The 22975-nt window shown below is 48.6% G+C and overlaps 4 protein-coding genes across 4 annotated transcripts; 1 reads left to right on the forward strand and 3 right to left on the reverse strand.

The window, feature by feature from the left end:
• Positions 1–11924: 11924 nt before the first annotated feature.
• On the forward strand, positions 11925–15485 carry CCR75_001269 (uncharacterized protein; the record flags this gene model as incomplete). The annotated part of the gene is made up of 3 exons (XM_067959373.1): positions 11925–11934; positions 11997–12044; positions 12110–15485. The coding sequence occupies 3 exons, from the start codon at positions 11925–11927 to the stop codon at positions 12985–12987; spliced, it is 936 nt and encodes a 311-aa protein (XP_067821976.1). The 3' UTR covers positions 12988–15485.
• On the reverse strand, positions 13047–13388 carry CCR75_001271 (uncharacterized protein; the record flags this gene model as incomplete). Its single annotated transcript, XM_067959375.1, has 1 exon — positions 13047–13388. One exon carries the CDS (start codon positions 13386–13388, stop codon positions 13047–13049), a length of 342 nt encoding a protein of 113 aa, XP_067821545.1.
• On the reverse strand, positions 13930–15480 carry CCR75_001270 (uncharacterized protein; the record flags this gene model as incomplete). Its single annotated transcript, XM_067959374.1, has 1 exon — positions 13930–15480. The coding sequence occupies one exon, from the start codon at positions 15478–15480 to the stop codon at positions 13930–13932; it is 1551 nt and encodes a 516-aa protein (XP_067821546.1).
• A 144-nt stretch (positions 15486–15629) lies between the features above and the next one.
• On the reverse strand, positions 15630–20669 carry CCR75_001268 (uncharacterized protein; the record flags this gene model as incomplete). The annotated part of the gene is made up of 1 exon (XM_067959372.1): positions 15630–20669. The coding sequence occupies one exon, from the start codon at positions 20667–20669 to the stop codon at positions 15630–15632; it is 5040 nt and encodes a 1679-aa protein (XP_067821975.1).
• Between the last annotated feature and the right edge of the window lie 2306 nt (positions 20670–22975).

Consider the following 22975-nt stretch of genomic DNA (forward strand, 5'->3'; position numbering starts at 1 on the left):
ATACGCCAACATAGACCTCTTTTGTAAAAGGACCGGGGTGACAAGGCAAGTGTCGGAAGCTGGAAACCAAGCTTCTAATGGCAAGGCGGAACGGATGCACAGGACGGTGCTTAATTTGGCACGAAGCATGATGTTTGCGTGCGGTCTACCATTTCACTTTTGGGGAGATGCGGTTCAGTACGCCTCGTATATACTGAATCGCAGCCCTACGCGCGCAAACGCTAAGAGAGCGTCTCCACTTGAGGTGTTGACGGGAAAGGTGCCGGATCTGCGCAAGATCGTTGTTTTCGGCTCCACGTGTAGCGTGTATCGCGACCCAAGCAAAAATTCACTACAGCAGCGCGCACAACTTGCCACGATAGTGGGGATAAGTGAAGAAACCAAGGGCTACAAGGTTTATCTACGCAAGGAGAACAAGGTGATCGTGACTCAGCACGTCAAGAACATCGACACTCTGTCTGAAGCACAGAACGCGCAGCTGCAGCAAGCGACGGTGGAGCAGGATAAGGATGTGACGACACCCGCCCCAAGACAAGCGAAAGTAAGCAACACAAGTGCTGCCAATGTGGGTACACGAAAGAAAAGCACGAAGAAGTGGACGCGGTCCGCTTATGGAACGCGCGGCGCATCGAAGCGCGCGCAGGCGGTAGCACTCCAGGAGGAGTCGAAGTCAAGCGGCGGAGTCGTAAATGCTATTTTTGACAAAGATCCGACCAATTACAGTGAAGCTATGCGAAGTGCGAATCGCGATGGATGGGTCAAGGCTATGGAAGAAGAAGTCGAAGCACTTCAGAATAATAAAGTCTGGCAAGTAGTCAAGCGCGCGCCTGGCTTAAACGCCTTGCATACCAAGTGGGTATTCAAGACCAAGACAGACGCACAAGGCAAGGTCGAGCGACTGAAGGCGCGCCTCGTTGCTTGCGGCAATGAACAGGTCCTAGGAGTCGACTACAGTCTCACGTTCGCCGCCGTGATGGACCTATCAACAGTGAAGGTCATATTAGCGCTTGCGGCCATATGGGGGGTGCCTGCAAAGCACGGCGACATCCCCAATGCATATGTCAAGGCGGACAAGGAGGAGCATCTACAGATATATCTACATGTGCCACAAGGAATGACGATATCTGCAAAGACCATGCGTGAACAAGACGCGGAAAGTGAAAAGGATTTAGTACTGGAACTACGGAAGAGCCTATATGGGCTTAAGCAGGCCGGTCGACTATGGAGTCAGCTGCTGCACAAGCGCCTCGTCGAGGCAGGTTTTATGCGCTGTGAAAGCGATATGTGTTTCTATTGGAAAAAGGAAGACGAAGATCTCGTGGTTGTGGGCGTTTATGTGGACGACCTTTTGGCGACGGGAACAAGTGTGGAAGCAGTCGAGCGACTTTTCGAAAGTCTGTCGTCACTATCGATCAAGGATCTGGGACGCGTAAGTAAATTTTTGGGTATGCGGGTTAATTTGGATGATACAGGCAAATATACACTGGACCAAGAGGGGGCGATCGCTGATCTACTTCGGACCAATGGGCTGGCAGAAGCAAATCCGACGCGCGCGCCTATTGGCAACGACTGTTACGACATACCACCGGACGACGTGGAGCTGCTTGGATCTACAAGTGCAGGCACTGGCCCAACGGTCCGCAGTTTTCAGTCGCTTGTCGGGAGTTTGCTGTGGATTGCGCGTTGCACACGGCCGGACATCGCGTTCGCTGTGCACAAGGCTACAAGACAGACTCATGCACCGCGAGTGATTGACTGGAAGCTCGCTAAAAGGATTGCTCGGTACCTGAAGGGTACCGCAAGCTTGAAGATAACGATGTCGCCAGGTCAAGAACAATATCAGGGTTTGGAGCTGGAAGCATTTAGCGACGCTGATTTTGCTGGAGACAAGGGCGAAAGGAAGTCGATGACAGGTGGCGTGCTGCGGCTAAACGGTATGGCGGTGAGTTGGGGAGCTCGAAAACAAGGTGGAGTTTCCCTTTCGACGATGGAAGCTGAATTTGTCGCTGCCTCGGAGATGGCGCGTGACCTGCTCGGGCTGCGAGAGCTGCTTAGCGAGATCGGCATGTCACCAGCACTGCCAATGAAGCTCTACGTGGACAATCAAGCGGCTATAAGTCAGATTTCCGGCGAAGCATCGTCGATGAAGGCCAAACACATCGACGTACGGTTCAAGTTTTTATGCGATTTCTCGCGCCGCGGTGTGATCGCTGCGCACTATTTGAGGTCTGAAGTGATGCTTGCGGACCTGATGACGAAGGCCCACGATGCGGCGAAACTTACAAGGCTTCGTGATCTGATGCGCATCGAGTAGACGGACTAAAAAGTATGAGGACTTTCAAGGGAAGTCAAGGACGTTGAAGGAAGAGAAGGAAGGTAAGGAAACAAACGAAAGGCGCACTCGAGGAGGAGTGTTGGAAGTTCAAGGTGACAGGAGTTGAAGATGCGATTAGCGCCAGTTGTTATTTCCCGTGTGCATAGTAAGATGAAGTAGTTAGTGCTTGCAACCAACCAAATTTGTAGTGGTTGGATCAGAGAGAGTTAGAAGGAAGAGCAGCTCTAGCAGGCAAATAAGTCATGTTAATTCAGAATCTTATCCTCTTTCGTAAGAAGCAAAACATTGCCAACAGGTTATGAGCCCAAGAGCTAAGACAACGGACACGAAGCCTACACCGGCACCAGCAGGTCACGCAAGGGCCTCGCCGGCCCGCGGTGCTTCGCCGGCGCGCGTTGCCTCGTCCGCACGTGCTGCCGCAACCGTTGAAGACTCGCCAGCTCGCGAAAGGAGCTCGGCAACAGACGACAAGATTCTCGCGGCCCTCGTCGCTCTGACCAACCGCATGGAGAAGATGGAGTCTTCCCAGCGCGATCGTGAAGATCAAGAGAGAATGATGGGTGCTGTAGAGAGCGGGATGTTTTCATCAGCGTTTGGTGCTAACGCGCGGGCAAGACCGATGACAATCGACGCGCTCACGGACTCGCCTGAGCGTAAGCCGGTCGCAGGCCACCGCGCGAACGTGAGCCCGAGATTGAAGAGTCCATGTTTGCGTCTTTCGCGCCGGCACGGGCTCATGCTCCGACTCCCGGCGCGGTACCGCGTCCAGCAGATGGACCAGCACCATCGGGGCAAGCTCCTAATGCAGCAGCATTCTATGCGACACCGAATGCGAGTCAGCGCAAGCTGTCGATTCGGAAATTTGACGGGACTGAACTCTATAAGGGACTAGGCTCTGGGTTCCTCGACTGGGGGCGCACGTTTTTGCGCGCTGTCAACCTGGCTGAGTCCTCGTGCGGTTTCACCTGGAGTGAGGACGTTAAGGTTGACCTGCTTGGTCACTACCTCAGCGGAACGGCTGAGCGTTACTACCACAAACAGGTAGACACGTGGTGGAACCAGCATCCGACGCTGGACTATGTTATGTGCCAGCTACTTGCAACATTCAAGACGTCTATTACGGCTAGCCAGGCGATGAAACTGTTCATGCAAAAGAAAGATTCTAAGCGCACATGGGCAGAGCACTACCTATACATGGTTGCTGTAAGCGACGCACGTGGTGGTGCGGACTCACTCGTCCTAGATAACATCGTGCACCACGCGTCGCCCGAGCTTATGAACGTAATGCGGGCCAAGTACGACCCGACGCGTGTCGACTATCTTCGACATGCAGAAGAGCTGGCGCATTTTGCCCAGTCAATCGAGCTTGGAAGCGGAGCAATTGGACGTGAAGTCGTCGCTGCTCATGTTGAACCAAAGCGTAAGGACACGCGCACCTGCTATGCATGCGGCAAGGTCGGTCACGTGCAAGCTGACTGTCGCTCTAAGGGCAAAATACGAAGTGGAAGGCCGAAAGAGGACAAGGCAGGTGGAGGTATGGTGCTCGCACTGAGCGAAAAAAAACAAGAATGAAGGAGCGAAGAAACTAAAGCGTGGCAAAAAGAGCAAGCGTGAGATGGTACTTGCGGTGTGCGAGTCGGATGACTACGATGATAGTGACTGGATTCTCGACAGCGGCGCCAGTCGACATCTCGTGAATGACGAGAAGTTGCTATTCGATTCTGCCACATGCAGCGAAGAGATCGCGATGGCTGATGGAAAGACGTTGAAACTGACGAGAGTTGAGAGCGTGCGCCTTAAGGTGGTGGCTCGTGGTATGGAGAGCACAGTGGTGCTTACAGATGTTTACCTGGCGCGGGGATTGTTAAAGAACATCGTTTCGTATGGCAAGCTGGAAAGAAAAGGCTTTGCTCTTGTCTACGATTTGAAGGGGCGTGCACTTGAACGGCGCAGCGACGGCGCTGTCGCGTTTGACGTTGAGATGGGAAGAAACGTTTTATACGTTAAAATATCAGCGAAGAAGGGGCGACAGACACAAGTGATACTATCATGGCCGTGCTCGAATCAAGTGCGAGCGCAGATGTTACGAGCGATGTGCAAGAAGGGACGCTTTTACATTTCCATCAGCGTTTCGGGCATCTGGCATTCGACACCATTGAGCGCATGGCTCGAGACCCAGCCTCAGGGATAAGGCTGACGAGCAGCAAGCGCATGGCGTGCGTTTCGTGCATGGAGGGTAAACAGACGCGAAACTCCCAAAACCAGACGGACAGTGGTTTCAACGCGCCCATTGACAGAGTCGGTGGAGTAATCTGTTCGGATTTGAAAGGTCCAATGACGCCACGGGATAGGCTCGGAAACCGTTATTTGGTTAATTTCGTCGATCACAAGTCGAATTACTGCCGGATATTTCTCGCAAGAACAAAGGACGTGACGGCTAAACAGTTTGAGGCTTTCCTCGTTTTTTTTGAAAAGCGTTTCAACTGCCGAATCCACGTGCTAAGGACAGACGGTGGTGGAGAATACGCCAACATAGACCTCTTTTGTAAAAGGACCGGGGTGACAAGGCAAGTGTCGGAAGCTGGAAACCAAGCTTCTAATGGCAAGGCGGAACGGATGCACAGGACGGTGCTTAATTTGGCACGAAGCATGATGTTTGCGTGCGGTCTACCATTTCACTTTTGGGGAGATGCGGTTCAGTACGCCTCGTATATACTGAATCGCAGCCCTACGCGCGCAAACGCTAAGAGAGCGTCTCCACTTGAGGTGTTGACGGGAAAGGTGCCGGATCTGCGCAAGATCGTTGTTTTCGGCTCCACGTGTAGCGTGTATCGCGACCCAAGCAAAAATTCACTACAGCAGCGCGCACAACTTGCCACTATAGTAGGGATAAGTGAAGAAACCAAGGGCTACAAGGTTTATCTACGCAATGAGAACAAGGTGATCGTGACTCAGCACGTCAAGAACATCGACACTCTGTCTGAAGCACAGAACGCGCAGCTGCAGCAAGCGACGGTGGAGCAGGATAAGGATGTGACGACACCCGCCCCAAGACAAGCGAAAGTAAGCAACACAAGTGCTGCCAATGTGGGTACACGAAAGAATAGCACGAAGAAGTGGACGCGGTCCGCTTATGGAACGCGCGGCGCATCGAAGCGCGCGCAGGCGGTAGCACTCCAGGAGGAGTCGAAGTCAAGCGGCGGAGTCGTAAATGCTATTTTTGATAAAGATCCGACCAATTACAGTGAAGCTATGCGAAGTGCGAATCGCGATGGATGGGTCAAGGCTATGGAAGAAGAAGTCGAAGCACTTCAGAATTATTAAGTCTGGCAAGTAGTCAAGCGCGCGCCTGGCTTAAACGCCTTGCATACCAAGTGGGTATTCAAGACCAAGACATACGCACAAGGCAAGGTCGAGCGACTGAAGGCGCGCCTCGTTGCTTGCGGCAATGAACAGGTCCTAGGAGTCGACTACAGTCTCACGTTCGCCGCCGTGATGGACCTATCAACAGTGAAGGTCATATTAGCGCTTGCAGCCATATGGGGGGTGCCTGCAAAGCACGGCGACATCCCCAATGCATATGTCAAGGCGGACAAGGAGGAGCATCTACAGATATATCTACATGTGCCACAAGGAATGACGATATCTGCAAAGACCATGCGTGAACAAGACGCGGAAAGTGAAAAGGATTTAGTACTGGAACTACGGAAGAGCCTATATGGGCTTAAGCAGGCCGGTCGACTATGGAGTCAGCTGCTGCACAAGCGCCTCGTCGAGGCAGGTTTTATGCGCTGTGAAAGCGGTATGTGTTTCTATTGGAAAAAGGAAGACGAAGATCTCGTGGTTGTGGGCGTTTATGTGGACGACCTTTTGGCGACGGGAACAAGTGTGGAAGCAGTCGAGCGACTTTTCGAAAGTATGTCGTCACTATCGATCAAGGATCTGGGACGCGTAAGTAAATTTTTGGGTATGCGGGTTAATTTGGATGATACAGGCAAATATACACTGGACCGAGAGGGGGCGATCGCTGATCTACTTCGGACGAATGGGCTGGCAGAAGCAAATCCGACGCGCGCGCCTATTGGCAACGACTGTTACGACATACCACCGGACGACGTGGAGCTGCTTGGATCTACAAGTGCAGGCACTAGGCCAACGGTCCGCAGTTTTCAGTCGCTTGTCGGGAGTTTGCTGTGGATTGCGCGTTGCACACGGCCGGACATCGCGTTCGCTGTGCACAAGGCTACAAGACAGACTTATGCACCGCGAGTGATTGACTGGAAGCTCGCTAAAAGGATTGCTCGGTACGTGAAGGGTTCCGCAAGCTTGAAGATAACGATGTCGCCAGGTCAAGATCAATATCAGGGTTTGGAGCTGGAAGCATTTAGCGACGCTGATTTTGCTGGAGACAAGGGCGAAAGGAAGTCGATGAAAGGTGGCGTGTTGCGGCTAAACGGTATGGCGGTGAGTTGGGGAGCTCGAAAACGAGGTGGAGTTTCCCTTTCGACGATGGAAGCTGAATTTGTCGCTGCCTCGGAGATGGCGCGTGACCTGCTCGGGCTGCGAGAGCTGCTTAGCGAGATCGGCATGTCACCAGCACTGCCAATGAAGCTCTACTTGGACAATCAAGCGGCTATAAGTCAGATTTCCGGCGAAGCATCGTCGATGAAGGCCAAACACATCGACGTACGGTTCAAGTTTTTATGCGATTTCTCGCGCCGCGGTGTGATCTCTGCGCACTATTTGAGGTCTGAAGTGATGCTTGCGGACCTGATAACGAAGGCCCACGATGCGGCGAAACTTACAAGGCTTCGTGATCTGATGCGCATCGAGTAGACGGACTAAAAAGTATGAGGACTTTCAAGGGAAGTCAAGGACGTTGAAGGAAGAGAAGGAAGGTAAGGAAACAAACGAAGGGCGCACTCGAGGAGGAGTGTTGGAAGTTCAAGGTGACAGGAGTTGAAGATGCGATTAGCGCCAGTTGTTATTTCCCGTGTGCATAGTAAGATGAAGTAGTTAGTGCTTGCAACCAACCAAATTTGTAGTGGTTGGAGCAGAGAGAGTTAGAAGGAAGAGCAGCTCTAGCAGGCAAATGAGTCATGTTCTTCAGCCTCTTATCATCCTCTTCCTTCGGATGGACCCATCCAACAGGAACTGCAGCGCACACGATTGACCACTGGCTGTTCGATGTGGATCAATGCGGTGTGGTGCAGCTCACGACAGGCGAAGCGATCACAGCAAGAATATGTGCAGGAGATGCGCTCGCTGTCGGCATCCATTAACAATGGTCGGATTCAAAAGCACATTTAGATGCCTTTTTCAGAAATATTCCGTCGACAATGAAAGAGGCAATTCAATTTGCCTTAGTTGAGGAGCAATTCTACAACAGTGCCTCGGCGACAGCTTGGTATAGGCCGTCGGCCGAGAAGTCAGATGCCACTCCCATGGAGTTGGGCAATGCAGATGAGTCTGCTTTAAGTGCGGCAAGCGCGACCATATGATGGCTTGCTGCTATGCCAGGGTCACTGCTGGGGCGAAGATGCCCAGCAAGAGGACTTCCTCCCCAAAGGGCGATGGCAAGAACCAGCGTGCGTGACACATAAGTTCTGCATCGACCAATGAGGGGTCGGAAATGCAGGAGTATAGTAGGAGCGGAATGCCGCCCTACTGACGCGGACACTGAAGCTACCTCAACGCTCAGAGTTATCGAACATATGGGTAGCATAGTGCCGGATGTCTCGAATTCTCGGATCTCAACCCTTGTCGTCTATAGCGCTCAGTACGAGGCTATGACCAGGTGATGACCCTTCTCGTAAATTCGGATGCATAAAAAACTGTAAAACTTGCGGCTCTAAAACAGAGACCGGCGATGTTTGAGTCACCAGTATGGTAAGCGAGAAGAGGCGACCGTTCGTTTAGCGAAAGGCGCGCTCGTAAAGTCTGAGGGAATTCAAGTAGAACTCGCCTTCAATTTTAGTAACTTTTCTTGTGAAGAGAAGTTCACAGTGCTAGGTATGGAGAGTCCGTATGACCTCATCCTAGAACTACCATTTTTGGCAAAACACCAACCTTGGATAGACTGGCGTACTCGCACAGTTGAGAACTCTACGCAAGACACCGGAAAGGATGGGCTCCTGCGGAAGGCCTATGCAACTGATGTCGTGTAGAACACAATTGAGGGTGCGTTGACGGGATGTGAAACGTCTTCAAGTCCTACTCAGTTCGCGGAGACTGGTGTAGTGAAAAGAACGATGACAAGTAGTTACGCGTTCGAATGTCTTGCACAGAGCCGAAAACCTGTGGCAGTAGATGGGGAGCTGACAGGAAGTCAAGCGTTGCACGAACCGGCACAGAGCCTAATGCGGTTGGGAAGGGGTGCGTTAGCCAGGAGAGCAACGACACCCGCTTCCCAGCCAAATGTCGTGCTACTCGGAGAACGAGTGCCGAACAGATTAGGACTAACAAGGCGTGTCAAAACGTGTGACCTTTAAATCGGTCCTAATTGATAGGGGACGGGCCTTCTAACGAGGTGTTCGAGGCCGTCAAAGACAAAATTGCGGAGGCATCCTCAGTTGAGGTGCTCCGGCCAGTCTCTAAATCTGCCGATGAGATAATTAAACTCCTGGAGATGTCGTGGGATCTGTTCCTCGTCGAACGAAGGGAAAGAAAGATATACGAAATAGTCACACCAGTTCCAGAAGAGAACTTGGTGGACTGTTGCTCGTCGTCCACAATGGACGAGAGCGTCCTAGAAACAGACAAATGCAACGTTTCGCTGCTCAAGATTAGGATGCCTTGCGAGACAGTCCGTTCTTTGAGCTTCAGTGAAAACATCGCGATGTGTTCCCAGAAGAAGTGCCGAGCCGCGTACCAGCAGATAGAGGCATAACCATGGCGGGACATAACCGTGAGAGTAAATCTCCTCACTGCAGCCCGATCTTTTGTGTGCGTAAAGCCACAGATGGATGGCGCGTGTTTCATGCTTACAATAAGCTGAACACGGCGCCATGCCGACGCAAATGCCAATCCCGCGGAAAGATGTTCTCTTGAATTCCATGGGAAAGTCAACTATCTTTTCCGCGTTGGATTTGAAGGATGACTACTATCAGGTACTCATGAGAGAGTCCGACGTAGCCAAAACAACTATAAGCACCCCGAGCGGTATGCTTTGGGAGTGGCTTGTGATGCCCCAAGGTTTAAAAAACGCACCAGCGACATTCAGCCGAGTGGTGGCTCGCGTGATGCGTCAGCATCGTGCCTACGTGCCCCATATTCGTGCATAGTAGGGCCGAGGACGGACTGTATTGCAGTCTCTGGAGAACGCCCAATTGTACGTCAGCTTGCAAAAGTGCGTCATAGGGGTTCTTAAGATACCAGTGCGTGGCTGCATCGTAGGAACACAAGATGCACAAGCAGACCTAGACAAGGTAGAATCGGTAAAGGAATGGCTAATTCCATGACATGTTAAGGATTTTCACCAATTCCTTGGGCTCCCTAATTACTTGCTTGGGTATAGCAAGAAGAATGCTGAGAAAACTAAGTACTTGTCTGACCTCCTTAAAAAAAGACGAAGAATGTGTTTGTTTGAAAGATGTAGAAGATGCTTTTACATCAGTGAAGCCATCTATTATAAAGGCACCGGCCTTGGCATTGCCAGACGCGAATAAGCCATTTAGCGTCGTCTGCGATGCAAGTAATTTTGCAATCGACAGTGCGCTCCTGCAGAAGGATGACGAAGGCGTTGAAGTGTCATCTCTTATCAGTTCCGGTTTTTGAAAGTCGCAGAGCTAAATTTCCTCCTCTGCATGACAAAGAGCTAGTAGTCTCTCCAGACAAGCTATTGATTAGCCGTTCTGGCAAAAGCCACGGCTTCTTCTCTGGGGCGAGATGATACATTTTATTGTATTCACCCTCGAGTGGTACCCACTGAAGCAGGGGTACCACCAGAACTTTATCACGATGGCTTACGCCATCGTCATCACCTTGCACAGAAACAGGTGAAGGTGACCGTACGGGAGACGGAACGGGCGATGAGGGATCATCCTCATCGTCGGATCCAAATAGACTGTTTACACGTCTATCAGAATGAGCCCTCTCATTCGAAGGCTCATAGTCAGCCGCCTGACGTGTATCAGGCGACTGTTCCATTCTCCCCGAGTCGGCCATTTCGTCCGACTCGCATTCGTAGTCGACCTCCAAAGAGGGGTCGTATTTACGTGGTGAATCACCACGTGCACCCGCAACATCTAGTGTTGCGCGAGTAGAAGATACTACGGCAGACGGAACGTCTGCCGCAAGAGATAACAGTGCGTCACTCGCGGTTGCACGAACCGCAGCCGAAGGCGCAGCACTATCAACACCCCGCATGAATTTGTTCTTCATGCGATGGAAATTAAAATGATAGTTCTGACTAATCAACATCATTTTTAAATTAAGTGGTACCATAGTGACCACTCCATCCAATGACAGTCATAGTGATTGTTGTTTAAGGGAGGGGTGATGTAACGGGGTGTATCGTCACATGAAATTAACATTTAAAAGGTTGTTAATTAATATATTATCTAAATGGAGATAATATTTGGAGGATATTATTTTATATAGTCATGTTCAGAAATCTTATCCATAAATAGGGTATAGGCCATTATATATATATTTATCCCGCAGACTAATCAGCTGTAAACGTAAACAAAGAGAAGTCTACCTCTGCACGTACTAGTGTACGTGAGGTGACGTAAGGCACCACTCGCAACTGAAGCAATTCGAAGTGGACTTGTACTGAAGCAGTACAAGTCGCGGTGCCCCGTTACAACTGAAGCACTGCGACTGATCAGGAGAAGGCAACTGCTGACTACGTGCGCAGGAGAGGAATAAGGAACGAATGAAAGCGTAGCAGAATAAGAGTCGATTTATACATTTCTTATTTCTACATTTACTTTTTGGGAGCACCTGGATTTAAAACGAAATTTGTCGCGTAACCATACGCGATTACGTGGTCTTGGCCAATTCTTTCTCATGCGGTTGCGCATGTTGCAATATAGCTTACATGCTAGCTACTAGTAAACCCAAGTCCTATGTGTTATACGCTTCCTCCGTGTTTGTGCTGTGTACAGTCTGAGGGTCCGGGAAATCTCTGCAAAGTATCCCGGCTACGGCTTTTCGCGTATAAGTCTAAGAAACACATTTTGCCGTGCACGGTCGCAAAAGTCCAAACAACTAGATCTAAGCTTCGGCTATGTGGCGGCTGTGATTGGACTCTTTTGTCCATATGTAAATAATAGAGTTGTGTGGCGCACCTTCTATTCAAAATTAATTTCGGCTATGTTTAAAATGTTACGATTAAACCCAAAATATTTAGCTAATCATTACCGAATGACTCTAATGACTTTATTGGCAATGTTATTTTCTTAAGGTGTATATTTACTACTCAATGACCATTTTTAAGGGTTTGATTACCGCGCATATTAATTTTTATCGAACGACATGACTGACATCTTGTTTTGGTCTGTATTGGTAATCACGTTACAAATCTTACAGCAAATAGTAGATTCCACCAAAAGCGCAACCCCAGCTACCTTATTTCGCAATAATCATGTCCAACGGTGCGTTCTCTTACGGAAACTGTGAATTCCTGTTCTCTAATTCACTTTGAATGCACTTGCAGCCGCCATAGATCCGGAGCAATTCTATCTCGTCCGTGGCGCTCAGAACAGTACGTCTTGATCGGGCTTCTCTTTGGTAAATCGTACACTAACAGGATGTAACTTTTGCCAACAGTCAAGACCGATGAGGTGGACTACCGTAACCTGATGGTACATTACAAGCTGGAGCCGCAGCTGATCAAATTGGCAGAGGCAACCCTCCCTAGTACGTACCACCACCTATTACGAGGTGTGGGGGACGCGCGTGACTCGCTCACGCCTGGGGAGTGCAAGAGCGATCTCTTATCCCTTCTCGATGGCGTTCCGTTCGACCGTCCTATTGAGCCATTACCCGAGAGCGTAGTGAAGAGCGCGCTTCAGCTTCCTGCAGGCAGCAAAAGTGGTCCTGTTATGCATCCGCTAAGCAGTCGGAGGTCGCAAGGACTTATCCATGCCCCACCTTTCACCGGAACGGAACGAGCTGTGCATGCTGAAAAGCAAAAGGGCAAGGCCAAAGATGACAAAGAGCGCAAAGAAAAGAAGGAACGAAAGAAGAAGAAGCGAGAAAGGGAAGACGCCAGCGTATTGCAGAAACTGCTTGCTCCGCTGGTTACCGAGCTGCGGGGGCTTACGTGGGCCGGGTGGGTCGTCAGTGGAAAAGCGGGTAACCCGTTTATACAGAAGTTTACTAAAGACAACTGCAAGCGATTAGGTGTGCCAAACTATTTTGATTACGTTATGCACCCGATGGATTTAACTCGCATGAAGGAAAAAGTGGAACATGCCGAATACACGAAGATCGACCAATTTACTGCGGACATTAAACTCATGGCAGCGAATGCTAAAACATTTAATCGCGTCGGTGAGCCGGTGCATCAGATGGCGATCGAGATTGAACAGCTTTACGAGTCGAAGCTTCAAGTGTATAGGAAAATGTTTGATGACTTGCAACAGGAGCGCAAGAGGCGCAAAAAGGAGAAAAAGAAGCGCAAGGAGAAAAAAAAAGAAAAGTAGCTTTGTTGAAGTAGCAGCAAGAATATGCGCATCGCGCGACCATAGTCTCGTTTTTGTATTTATTTTACTACAAGTTGAAGTGTATCCTCTATGTCGTCATCATTTCGCAGTCTGTTACCTGCCATTACTGCGGTATCGAGCTTTGGTGTCGTGGGAAGCCACCACGTCCACACATCTTGGCCAAAGTATACTTTGACATTTTGCATGAAAGCAATGTCCATGAACTCGCCTTCATCGCCCGCAAGAAATTCGAGTGTCGTCTTACCTATCCGGAGCAGCCACAGGTGAAAAAGAAAGTATCCAAGCAGGAGCAGCCCGACACTAAGTGTCATAAACCAACTAAACGTGAGCAGCGCCTCGTATTGGTGGAACCTTGCATCCCAGACCAGATTAGAAGCCATAATGAAAAACACAAGGCAGCTCATTGACGTGTAAATTAAGAAAAGCAAAAAGAACTTCTTGTTACTCCAACCCACGCAGTTGCCCGTCCAAGGGCAATGGTGGTCCATACGGTACACGCATCGCTGACATACCGAACAGTGGTGCACGTAGTCAGCCTTATTGGCATCACAGCGCTCACAGTAGCGCCTTATTTGCTCTGTGCTATTGCTCGGTCTCCTGTTGGACGGGCGAGGGAACATGGCGCGTGCATAGCTCCAAAACATGAGTGTGATTAAGAAAAACGAGATGATGTTCAGCACATTGCTAGAGTGCGGACGGATAACCACCACCCAAGTATACAATTTGAGCAACATGAGCCCAAGAGCGACACTCACGAAGACTCCACTCATCACTAGGACAAACCGAAATTACGTTTGATAGGACATGTAACCATTTGGCGCAATGCTTACGTGAAAGCCTAACAGTACTGATTTAAAGTAAGCCTCATAGCTGTCCCTTCTATACCCACTGCAATCCGCATCCGCCTGCATTATTCGTTTCCTACGCATGCGGGGCAGCTAGCAAAGGAATCGCGGGTTGTTGCATTGATCTGCCCTGCTTTCGCAGAGCTCGATCGACGTGCGAACGTCTGTCGTCCTTCCACTTGCCTCCTTGAACGCTGCTATAGTCGTCACTCGCACGAGGCGTCCGAGAACGACGTGGCTTGCCTCCAGGATTAGGAGACCCACTCGACTTGTTCCCACTACTACTACTTCCCTTCTCTCTCCAGCGATTCTGAGCACGGCGGCGTCCATTCTTTAGAGCGCTCTTGCCACTCTCGTACTTCTCTGCGCCAGAGAGAGCTGATACCGAAGTTGCGCAGTCACCTGCTTCACCCGCAGCAACTGCGGCAAATGAAAGCTGCGACGCAGAAGCAACCTCAGCGGTAAGCAAAGCCGAATTATCTTCCTCACCAATCTCACTTATAACCAAATTATTTGACTGATCAATTTTCACAGGCTCAATTTGAAGCTCGACAGCTTCTTCGAGCTGCGATGCAGACACCCTAATTGGCTCACCCCCGCGTTCTATCTCGAGCTGCGACTCAGTGAAAAAGCTGATTTGAGGCATCATATTGATCTCAGCGGGCACCTCAGGAACAGCCACTACCTCCTCGACTCCAGGCTTCTCTTTTTTTATCTCCACGGTGTTACAAGTCACCATCCTCTCCTCTCCAATATCATTACCCTCCTCTGTCTTCTTTTCGCTCGATGACATGGATGCAAACTTGTCGACGAACGCCTTTAATTCACAGTACGTCGTATCGCACGCAAAGGTCTTGTCACTTTTCATAAGATACTTCTTGGCTTCTTCGAGCGACTCCATCAAATTCTCATCGTACGACAGCTCAGCAGGAGGACGCGTTTTTCCGAGCAAAACTTTCGAGAAAAAGTCCAATACCATTGGGACTTCTTTATTCAGCACCTGGTGCAAATTCACGACGTGCAGTGTTTTCAGCAACTCGTACACATCAGTATAATCTGTCTCCTTCACAGCGCTCGCCACTTCCTCCTGAAGCTCCTGCGTCTCTTTCTCAGATTCAGCAGCTACATTTATTTTCTCTATAACGTGCTGGTCCTCTTCCGACTGCGTTACATCAGCTACAATTGCATCTTTAGTCTCAAGTTGCTTCTTCAGATCTAACTCTTCACTGAAGACCCCGATAAATTGCTCCCGAAGCATCTCTAGCTCCGCAACGAGCTTTTCAAGCGTTGCCTTGTTACTCATTAAATCGAGCTGCTGAGCATTTAATACTTTGCCCTCTTGAAGTTGCGCTTGCTCCAAACTCTTAATCTTCTCGAGTTTCTTGCGATGCGAGCGGATTCTTTTGTACAAAACACTCAAGTAAGGATGATCTACACTTATACTGCCGAGGCGGTCAGCCTCACTAAGCTCTTGAGTTGCCACGATCGCCTTGGCCTTTTCCTTCGATTTTTTAGCCTTCCTCGGCAAAGTCGTCGTACACCCTACAGGATCTGCTACCGTTTCGGATTTAGTCATGACAACGGTAACGATCTCGCACTTGTCGACATTCGATGTCTCACTGCCCATGGCTGTTACTACGTCGACGTCACGAAGATTTGAGTGGACACGTATCAAGAAATACAAGGGAAAAAATCCTAAACGCGACAATAGTGTACAAAACCTAAGAAAGAAACTTCCTACGCTACTGGTGTATTTTACACAAAATGCAACTTCTCTTAAACCGCTTCAGTAATTTCGTCCAAGATCACCTCGTCCACCTTGATACCAATAGTGCCATCACCAATGATAATCGTCTCAAGTGTTGCCGGTGAATCCTTACAAGTCAAATCAACACTATTTGTCAAAGCGTCGTCGGGAAGAGATTCATAATGATTTTTTAATTCGTCAACAGTTGCGACTTCGGCATTGTCCTGGACCTGCACGTCGTCGGTAGCAATCGTTTCAGCTTCGTTTTGCGATGCAGAGTCAGCCAATTCAGCAATGACTTCTGTTCCTTCCTCACGCCCACATTGATATTCGGTGGCCTGCACAGATTCAGACTCAATAGGCGGTTCTAGATTGGCTTGAGGTTCCTTTAAAGTCGATTGCCCGTCGCTTTCGTCGACGACAGTGTCGGGCACAAGGCCTAATTGCTCTCTCAAGTGCGGACACACATCATCGATAACTGCACACGTCTCATCAAATAGCGTTTCGTCACTACCCTCAGTACTTGCCCGCTCAAGAACGTCCTCCGCTTTCAGTACAAGCAACAGGTTGTACAGTGACTGCAACGTTGTTTCAAACACAACACTCGTCTGCTGCGAGCGCATCGCAACAGACAAACCTGACGCCACTAATTTTTTTGCCAAACGACGTAAAACTTTAAGCCACAGCTCAGGAAAATCAGGCAACTCCATCAACACGTTCAGGTTGTGAAGAAATGTCTTGGACAGCAATGTGACGCTGTACAGTGGGGCATCACGCGTCATCCGCAGCGTAATGTCGTTCACTTGATCGTCAAAGGCAAAGATGATGTCATCAAAGCATCGTTTCCACGTGTCTTTGGCAATTGGCAATCCAGGAAGCAGCAAGGAATTGCGCAAACAATCCCATGCAGTCTTGGCCACGGGTGGTCGGCCATCATTCAAGTATTTCAGCATCACCCGCATAACTTGCAACCACGACGAGCCTTTCATTTTGTACGAATGATCACTATTTGCCAATCCTTGCAACAGTTTAAGCGCGTCTGCTGCGTACGAAGTCGGGTGTTGCACAAAGCCACAGCACACCGCCATCCACGGTCTAAAATTGTCATCGGTCAAATGACCTCTTTCGGCGAGCATTGTCACGCTATCCCAGCACGCTGATCGGCAATTTATATACTCGACCACATGCTGTAGAATGCCCAAAAGAACTTCCCAATCGTGAAAGTCTTGCATGTAAACTACATTAGCTTTCAAAAGCATCGAAATTCCAGACGCCAGTCGATCGCTTAAGGCCTTGTACATGTCCTTGTCCATGGTCAACAATAGCTCGAGTGTCCCCATAAGCTTCGGACGCACCTTTGCATCATGGAACAATCGAATACTTACACGCAGGATATGCACGACAACACGTTCGACAAGCCCTTGCATATGAAGTTCACGCAACGGGGTCGACAAGATACGCTTTGCATACAAATGGAACGAGTCCCACAGGTTAAACTGCAAGATACGATGAGAATTCACCAAGATAATGTCAATACTTAGCTCGAGCACTAATATTGCATTCTCTTGCATCATGGCATCCACGCCTGAATCACTTGGCGGCATGATACACTTGAACGGATCACGACAAGAGATTAACGTTTGCAGTAAACTTGTCAATGACCTTTCCTGTAGTTTACGAGTCAGTCGTAACCAATTTTCCTTCTCTAGGATCCCACCGCCAAGATTCAACACCTCTTCACGTAGCATTTGATTGACTAACGAGAAACTCGTATCAATCTTTTCTTCCTCTGCCCAGAGGTAATTCGACAAGGAGTCCCAAAAAGATCCACTATTCACGCCATGGCTTCCGTAGGCTGTCCCTTGACTTGCCTGTGTCATACTCTTCATGCGACTACGGATCGCTGCTTGACGCTCTGCCTGGCGTCGAGAACGCTCGCGGGTCTTTCCAGAGAGGCCAGTTCCACTCTGAACGCGATTTAGCGACAGCTTCGGTGAAGAAGAAGATTTTTCGCCCTGCATCGGAGGTAACGGCACACCACGGGAATCCACAAAATCGTCAATTTCAACTAACGAGGTAGGCACTGCATCGAGTTCGTTAAACATGAGCATGCATTCCACGACATTGGCCCAGCCTTTGCGGAAGTACTCGCTTTTGTTCTGAACAAATTGAAACAGTTTTTTTAATGCTAAAAGGGCACGACGAGTCTTGGCTCCCTGAAGTAAATCCTCATCGATCGACCCATCCAGCTGTCGTGAAACTGCGAGTAATTCAATCTCGGATCCATCATCCTGTCGACAAATCACTCGCTCTCCAACTGTCTCTGTCGATCCAAATGGAGCTGCTGACGGTAACGGCGAAGTCAGTAAATTACTACTTGTTCGAGGCGGTATATACACTTTTTCCCCACTCATGATTCCATGCGCAAAAGTAAGGAAATACGACGCTAAAGCGCCCATAACTTTGTTGAATTCATCCACCATATCGTAATACAACATAATCTTCGCACAATTGCTCAAACCTTCTAACGAGCGCTCCATGTTGGTAAAATCGCATGTCCTTTCGAACGCCAGTAAAATGCTCTTAATCGTACTTTCATAAATAAGATTAAACATATCTTTTTCGTACAATCCAGCGCGAAGTTTCAATATGCTCGTATTCGAAGAGAAACTGGCCCCTACTACATTCTTAGAGCGCTTAAGTACACCATCCCACTGCATCGAATACCGATCTACCGTCGAGGACGGAGAATCCATAAAATCAGACACATCGTGCTGCATTTGAATCTCCTTTTCAAGGATATTATGAAACAGATCCGTCAAATATTCCAACGGCAAATCTTTTCCTGCATTGATTCCGCGATTGTTCCGCACAAATTCGTCCAAAGTCATCTTCTTGACAATGTGGTCGGAATGTAAATCCGTATTCAACATGATTAGACTGAAAGCCAAAACATAAGCCGCATCCGCGTCTGCTAGAGGCCCTGACGCCCCGGCTTGCAGGTAGAAATGCTTGGAAAAAGCCTCCATCATTCGATCAATCTTCTGCGCTTCACCTGGTAGTCGAAACTTGGCCAAAAACATGCGCAGCGCTTCATCAAGTGTGGACAACGAGCTAAAGTCAAACATGGCTACATATGCATCTCGCACGGCAGCATTAAATGGGTACTTTTCCACGGGTCCATCGCCTATGTAATCCCCAATTAATGTCTTACTCAATCCAGGGGTATGTACTAGAAACGAAGCAACCGATTCGGGGGTTAATTCATCCGGCAATAGTCCAATCTGCTGGGAAAACGCCATCCAATTCTTTTGATCGTGATTAAACTTATCTGCAGCCAATCCGTAGCGTTTCTTAATACTCTTGCGCTGCTGCAGTACTTCAGCAGTGCGTTCACGTGCCGTGTGGAGCCACGCTAATTGATCTCTCGGGTTGTCCGATTCACTTTGCTCCGAATCCGAGTCGCTCTCACTTCCTGACATCACGCGATGCATTAGATCCCGCACAGATGAAAGAGGCGAGATATCGTCCATTGAAAATTCGCTGGACGAGCTTTCTGTGCCAGGTGAAGCTCCGGATGTAAAGCGCGCGAGATCGGATCCCTTTAAGGTTAAGATCCCTGCGTGATTGCCAAAATATTTTGAGCCAGAGGTCTTTGCGACAGTATTTAAAGGACAGCGTCGAGCTATGGATTCAACCACAGCTAGCAATCCTTCGAGACATAGTAACGTGAGCGCGTTCAAATTCCCATCGGGACCAGACATTAATTGACAGTTTTTTGCCAGCGATTTGCACAGGACTTCAAAGAGATTCGTGCAGTGAACGTCGCAGTCGTAATTGATGTATAAATCCAACATAAGCGCAGGTTCTCGACAGAATTCAAGCAATGATTCCAATGCCAGCTCCTTCTGCTCATTCGAGCACGATGGCGAATCGATGATCCGCATGTGAACGCTTGTAAAAAACACTTCCAATTGCACCTTCAAATGATCTTTAATCGAATTAAACAAGTTGAAAACAACCCGTAGCGTTAACGACAAAATACCCAACTCTTCCGTCTCGGAATTCTGCAGTAAAAACTTGGACAAATCTCCTTGCAATACCGACACTAAGCATAAATGGTTTCCAAGTCCAGTGCCAGCCGTTTCCAGCACGATATTAATCAGTCGTAGACCCATAACACACGTCATTTCTTCGTTTTCTGTCGGAGAAATTAGCCCTGAAATAAAATGCAAACTACGCTCTAAAAGCGGAATGCCGTACGGTTTATCCACTGCCTTGGCTACGTCAGGTATAGGTTCCACCTGTATGGGCGTCTCTAGCTCTTGAATGTCAAGACTCTCGTCGTACTCTGGCTTAATCGGCTCTTGCAAATCTTCCACTTCTGCTTCCAACTTTTGATTTTGCTGGGTATTGTCCTGCGTTTCTACAGATACCGGAGACAGTGGTAGACTTGTTTTCGCGGAAGGTTCAAGGTCATTAATGCGATCAAACACTGTCAAAACCAAGTGTGACAACGTGTTCTCGGCCGATCTAGCCAAGTGCATTGAGGACCTAGGCTGGCATCGAATGCTGTAGCACAGCTGCAGCATCTTCCAAAGATTATCCCCCGAGATCAAATGCCCAGCGTCACATCGGACACAGTACTCTACAAGTTCCAGTAGCTTCATCAGCACCGCTTCATCGTCTGCTCGATGGGTCTCCTCGAATCGGCAGCGGGACACACACACGGCAATTCGATTGATCGCGACATCTGCACGAAGAGACTCAGACGTTATAAGCCCGTAAAGCAGAAATTTATTCACAGCAGAAATAGCAGCGCCCGTGATTAAGCCGCTTGTGCGCTCTGACTCAATGACCATTACAAAGGGTAAGAGGTACGTGACAGTATCCACGTCTGACAAATCAATTACGGATTGTAGCTCGTAATGCAGCTGTTTGAAAGCTCGCATCATGGGCGACTGGGTGGACGCTGGAATCTCCTTTGTAAAGCGGTGCACAGAGGCCCAGCGAGCATTCACTCGCATCATGGACAGCACATTGTGGATTTCACCCTTGACGCAGTTCATTGAAGCCGAAGCCGGGTATTGTAAAGATCAAATTGATGCAAGAAATCGTGTGATTGTATACCACAAGAGCTCGTCGAGGTGAAAGGTGCTGACGGCAGGAAGCAAGCAGGTATTGATTTTGAATGACGTGTCGGTCTTATCTTTATGATGTTGTTAGAATGTCTGTATTTAGTATATTCACTTTTCTCATGCTACCACTAATTGCTGTGTGACGCGAGATAATTTTATGGATTCTTAAAGCACCAACTAGAGGCCTGATTAAGAGGATAACATCCTTATTTCAGGAACTGGTATTTTATTCACACCCTTTTTTTTAAGCTCACACCCTTTTTCCTTTAATTCACACCCTTTTTATTAGTATCCCTTTCAAATACGTAGCTAATAAATATACAAGGAACACTTTGTAATGCGTGAACTTCAAAGCATCGTCATTTTGGCAACAAAGCTTCATCTTGTAGCGGAGCTACCTCGCTCCTAAAGCCAGAGAAAGGCTTTAGACTCAGTGTAACGGGGCACTACTACTTGTACTGCTTCAGTACAAGTCCACTTCGCACTGCTTCAGTTGCGAGTGGTGCCTTTCGTTATTTCACGTACACTAGTACGTGCAGAGGAAGACTTCTCTTTAAGACAACTAACTTAAAGAGGGTTAAATGAAAACTGTATTAATATAATTAAGTATCTCTTCTTTCTATCTGTTAACTTCTAACTTAATTATAAACTAATACTAAACATTAAATTGAAATCTTATCTTATCTTATCTATCTCCCTCTTTTGTGTACATCTACAGCTGATTAGTCTGCGGGATAAATAGATATAATGGCCTGTACCTATTTATGGATAAGAATTCTGAACATTACTTTGTAAGTAATATCCTCCAAATGTTATCTACCTTTTAGATAATATATTAATTAACAACCTTTTAAATGTTAATTTCATGTAACGGTACACCCCGTTACACCACCCCTCCCTTAAACGATAATCACTCTGACTGTCATTGGATGGAGTGGTCACTATGTGACCACTTAATTTAAAAATGATGTTGATTGGTCAGAACCATCATTTTAATTTCCGTCGCATGAAGAACAAATTCATGCGGGGTGTCGATAGTGCTGCACCATCGGCTGCGGTTCATGCAGCCGCGGATGATGCACTGTTATCTCTTGCGGCAGTCGGAACGTCTGCCGTGGTATCTTCCACTCGCACAACACTTGATGTTGCGAGTGCACGTGGTGATTCACCTCGTGAATACGACCCCTCTTTGGATGTCGACTACGAATGCGAGTCGGATGAAATGGCCGACTCGGAACGAATAGAACAGTCGCCTGATAGACGTCAGGCGGCTGACTATGAGCCTTCGAATGAGAGGGCTCATTCTGATAGAGGAGTTAATAGTCTATTTGGATCCGACGATGAGGATGATTCCTCATCGCCCGTTCCGTCTTCCGCACGGTCACCTGCACGTGTTTCTGTGCAATATGATGACAGTGGCGTAAGCCATCGTAAGAAATGTTCTTGTGGTACCCCTGCAACAGTGGGTACTACTCAGGGGAGTGAAGACAATAAAATGTCTCATCTAGAGAAGAAGCCGTGGCTTTTGCCAGAACGGCAAATCAATAGCTTGTCTGGAGAAACTACTCCTAACAATAAATATCCTTCATTTATTGCGACAAAGCTACATGGTATTGATCCCAGCGCGAAGAACTTTCGTGCTGAGGAAGATTTTTATCTCGATGCTTTTCTTAAGCATCGATGGTTTAGTGGAAAAAAAACAATAAGCGACATAAAGTCTCGCTTATGCAAGCCTGGAGCGCGTTCATTCGCAATGTCAAAGACATTGGACGCGAAGCCTGGCTTCAAAAAATTACCGCGAATCGCGTAAGTATGAGAACGAACTCCAACCGGTGCAAAGTATAAATTGCATCGGTTGTCACGTGAGGCAGGGCTTCCATGCCTCACGTGAGGTGATCCCTGTCCGTGTTGTGTAGACAACTCGAAGATGGTAAAAGGGGATGTCTATTCCCTTTCTTCGCCCTGGGGAAGGGCTCGCATCCCAATTGAGATGCGGGATGTGATTGACGTTTTTGCAATCGATCTACACGCGCCAGGGGCGCGTGTTTTTTTATGGGCCTTCTGAACCATCGGATGGGTCTCGTCATACTGACGGACGAGACCCTCAACGTCAGCAACCAGCTGGGAACGAGGCTCCCAGCTGTCATGTCAAGGTGGATAACCACGCCAGCGAACAAGATAACTCGTTCGCTGCCCCTTCACATCACGGTGGTTCTGGATACGTTCCACAAGGAAAC

The sequence above is a fragment of the Bremia lactucae genome, linkage group LG2 (assembly GCF_004359215.1).
Source record: "Bremia lactucae strain SF5 linkage group LG2, whole genome shotgun sequence".
NCBI lineage: Eukaryota > Oomycota > Peronosporomycetes > Peronosporales > Peronosporaceae > Bremia > Bremia lactucae.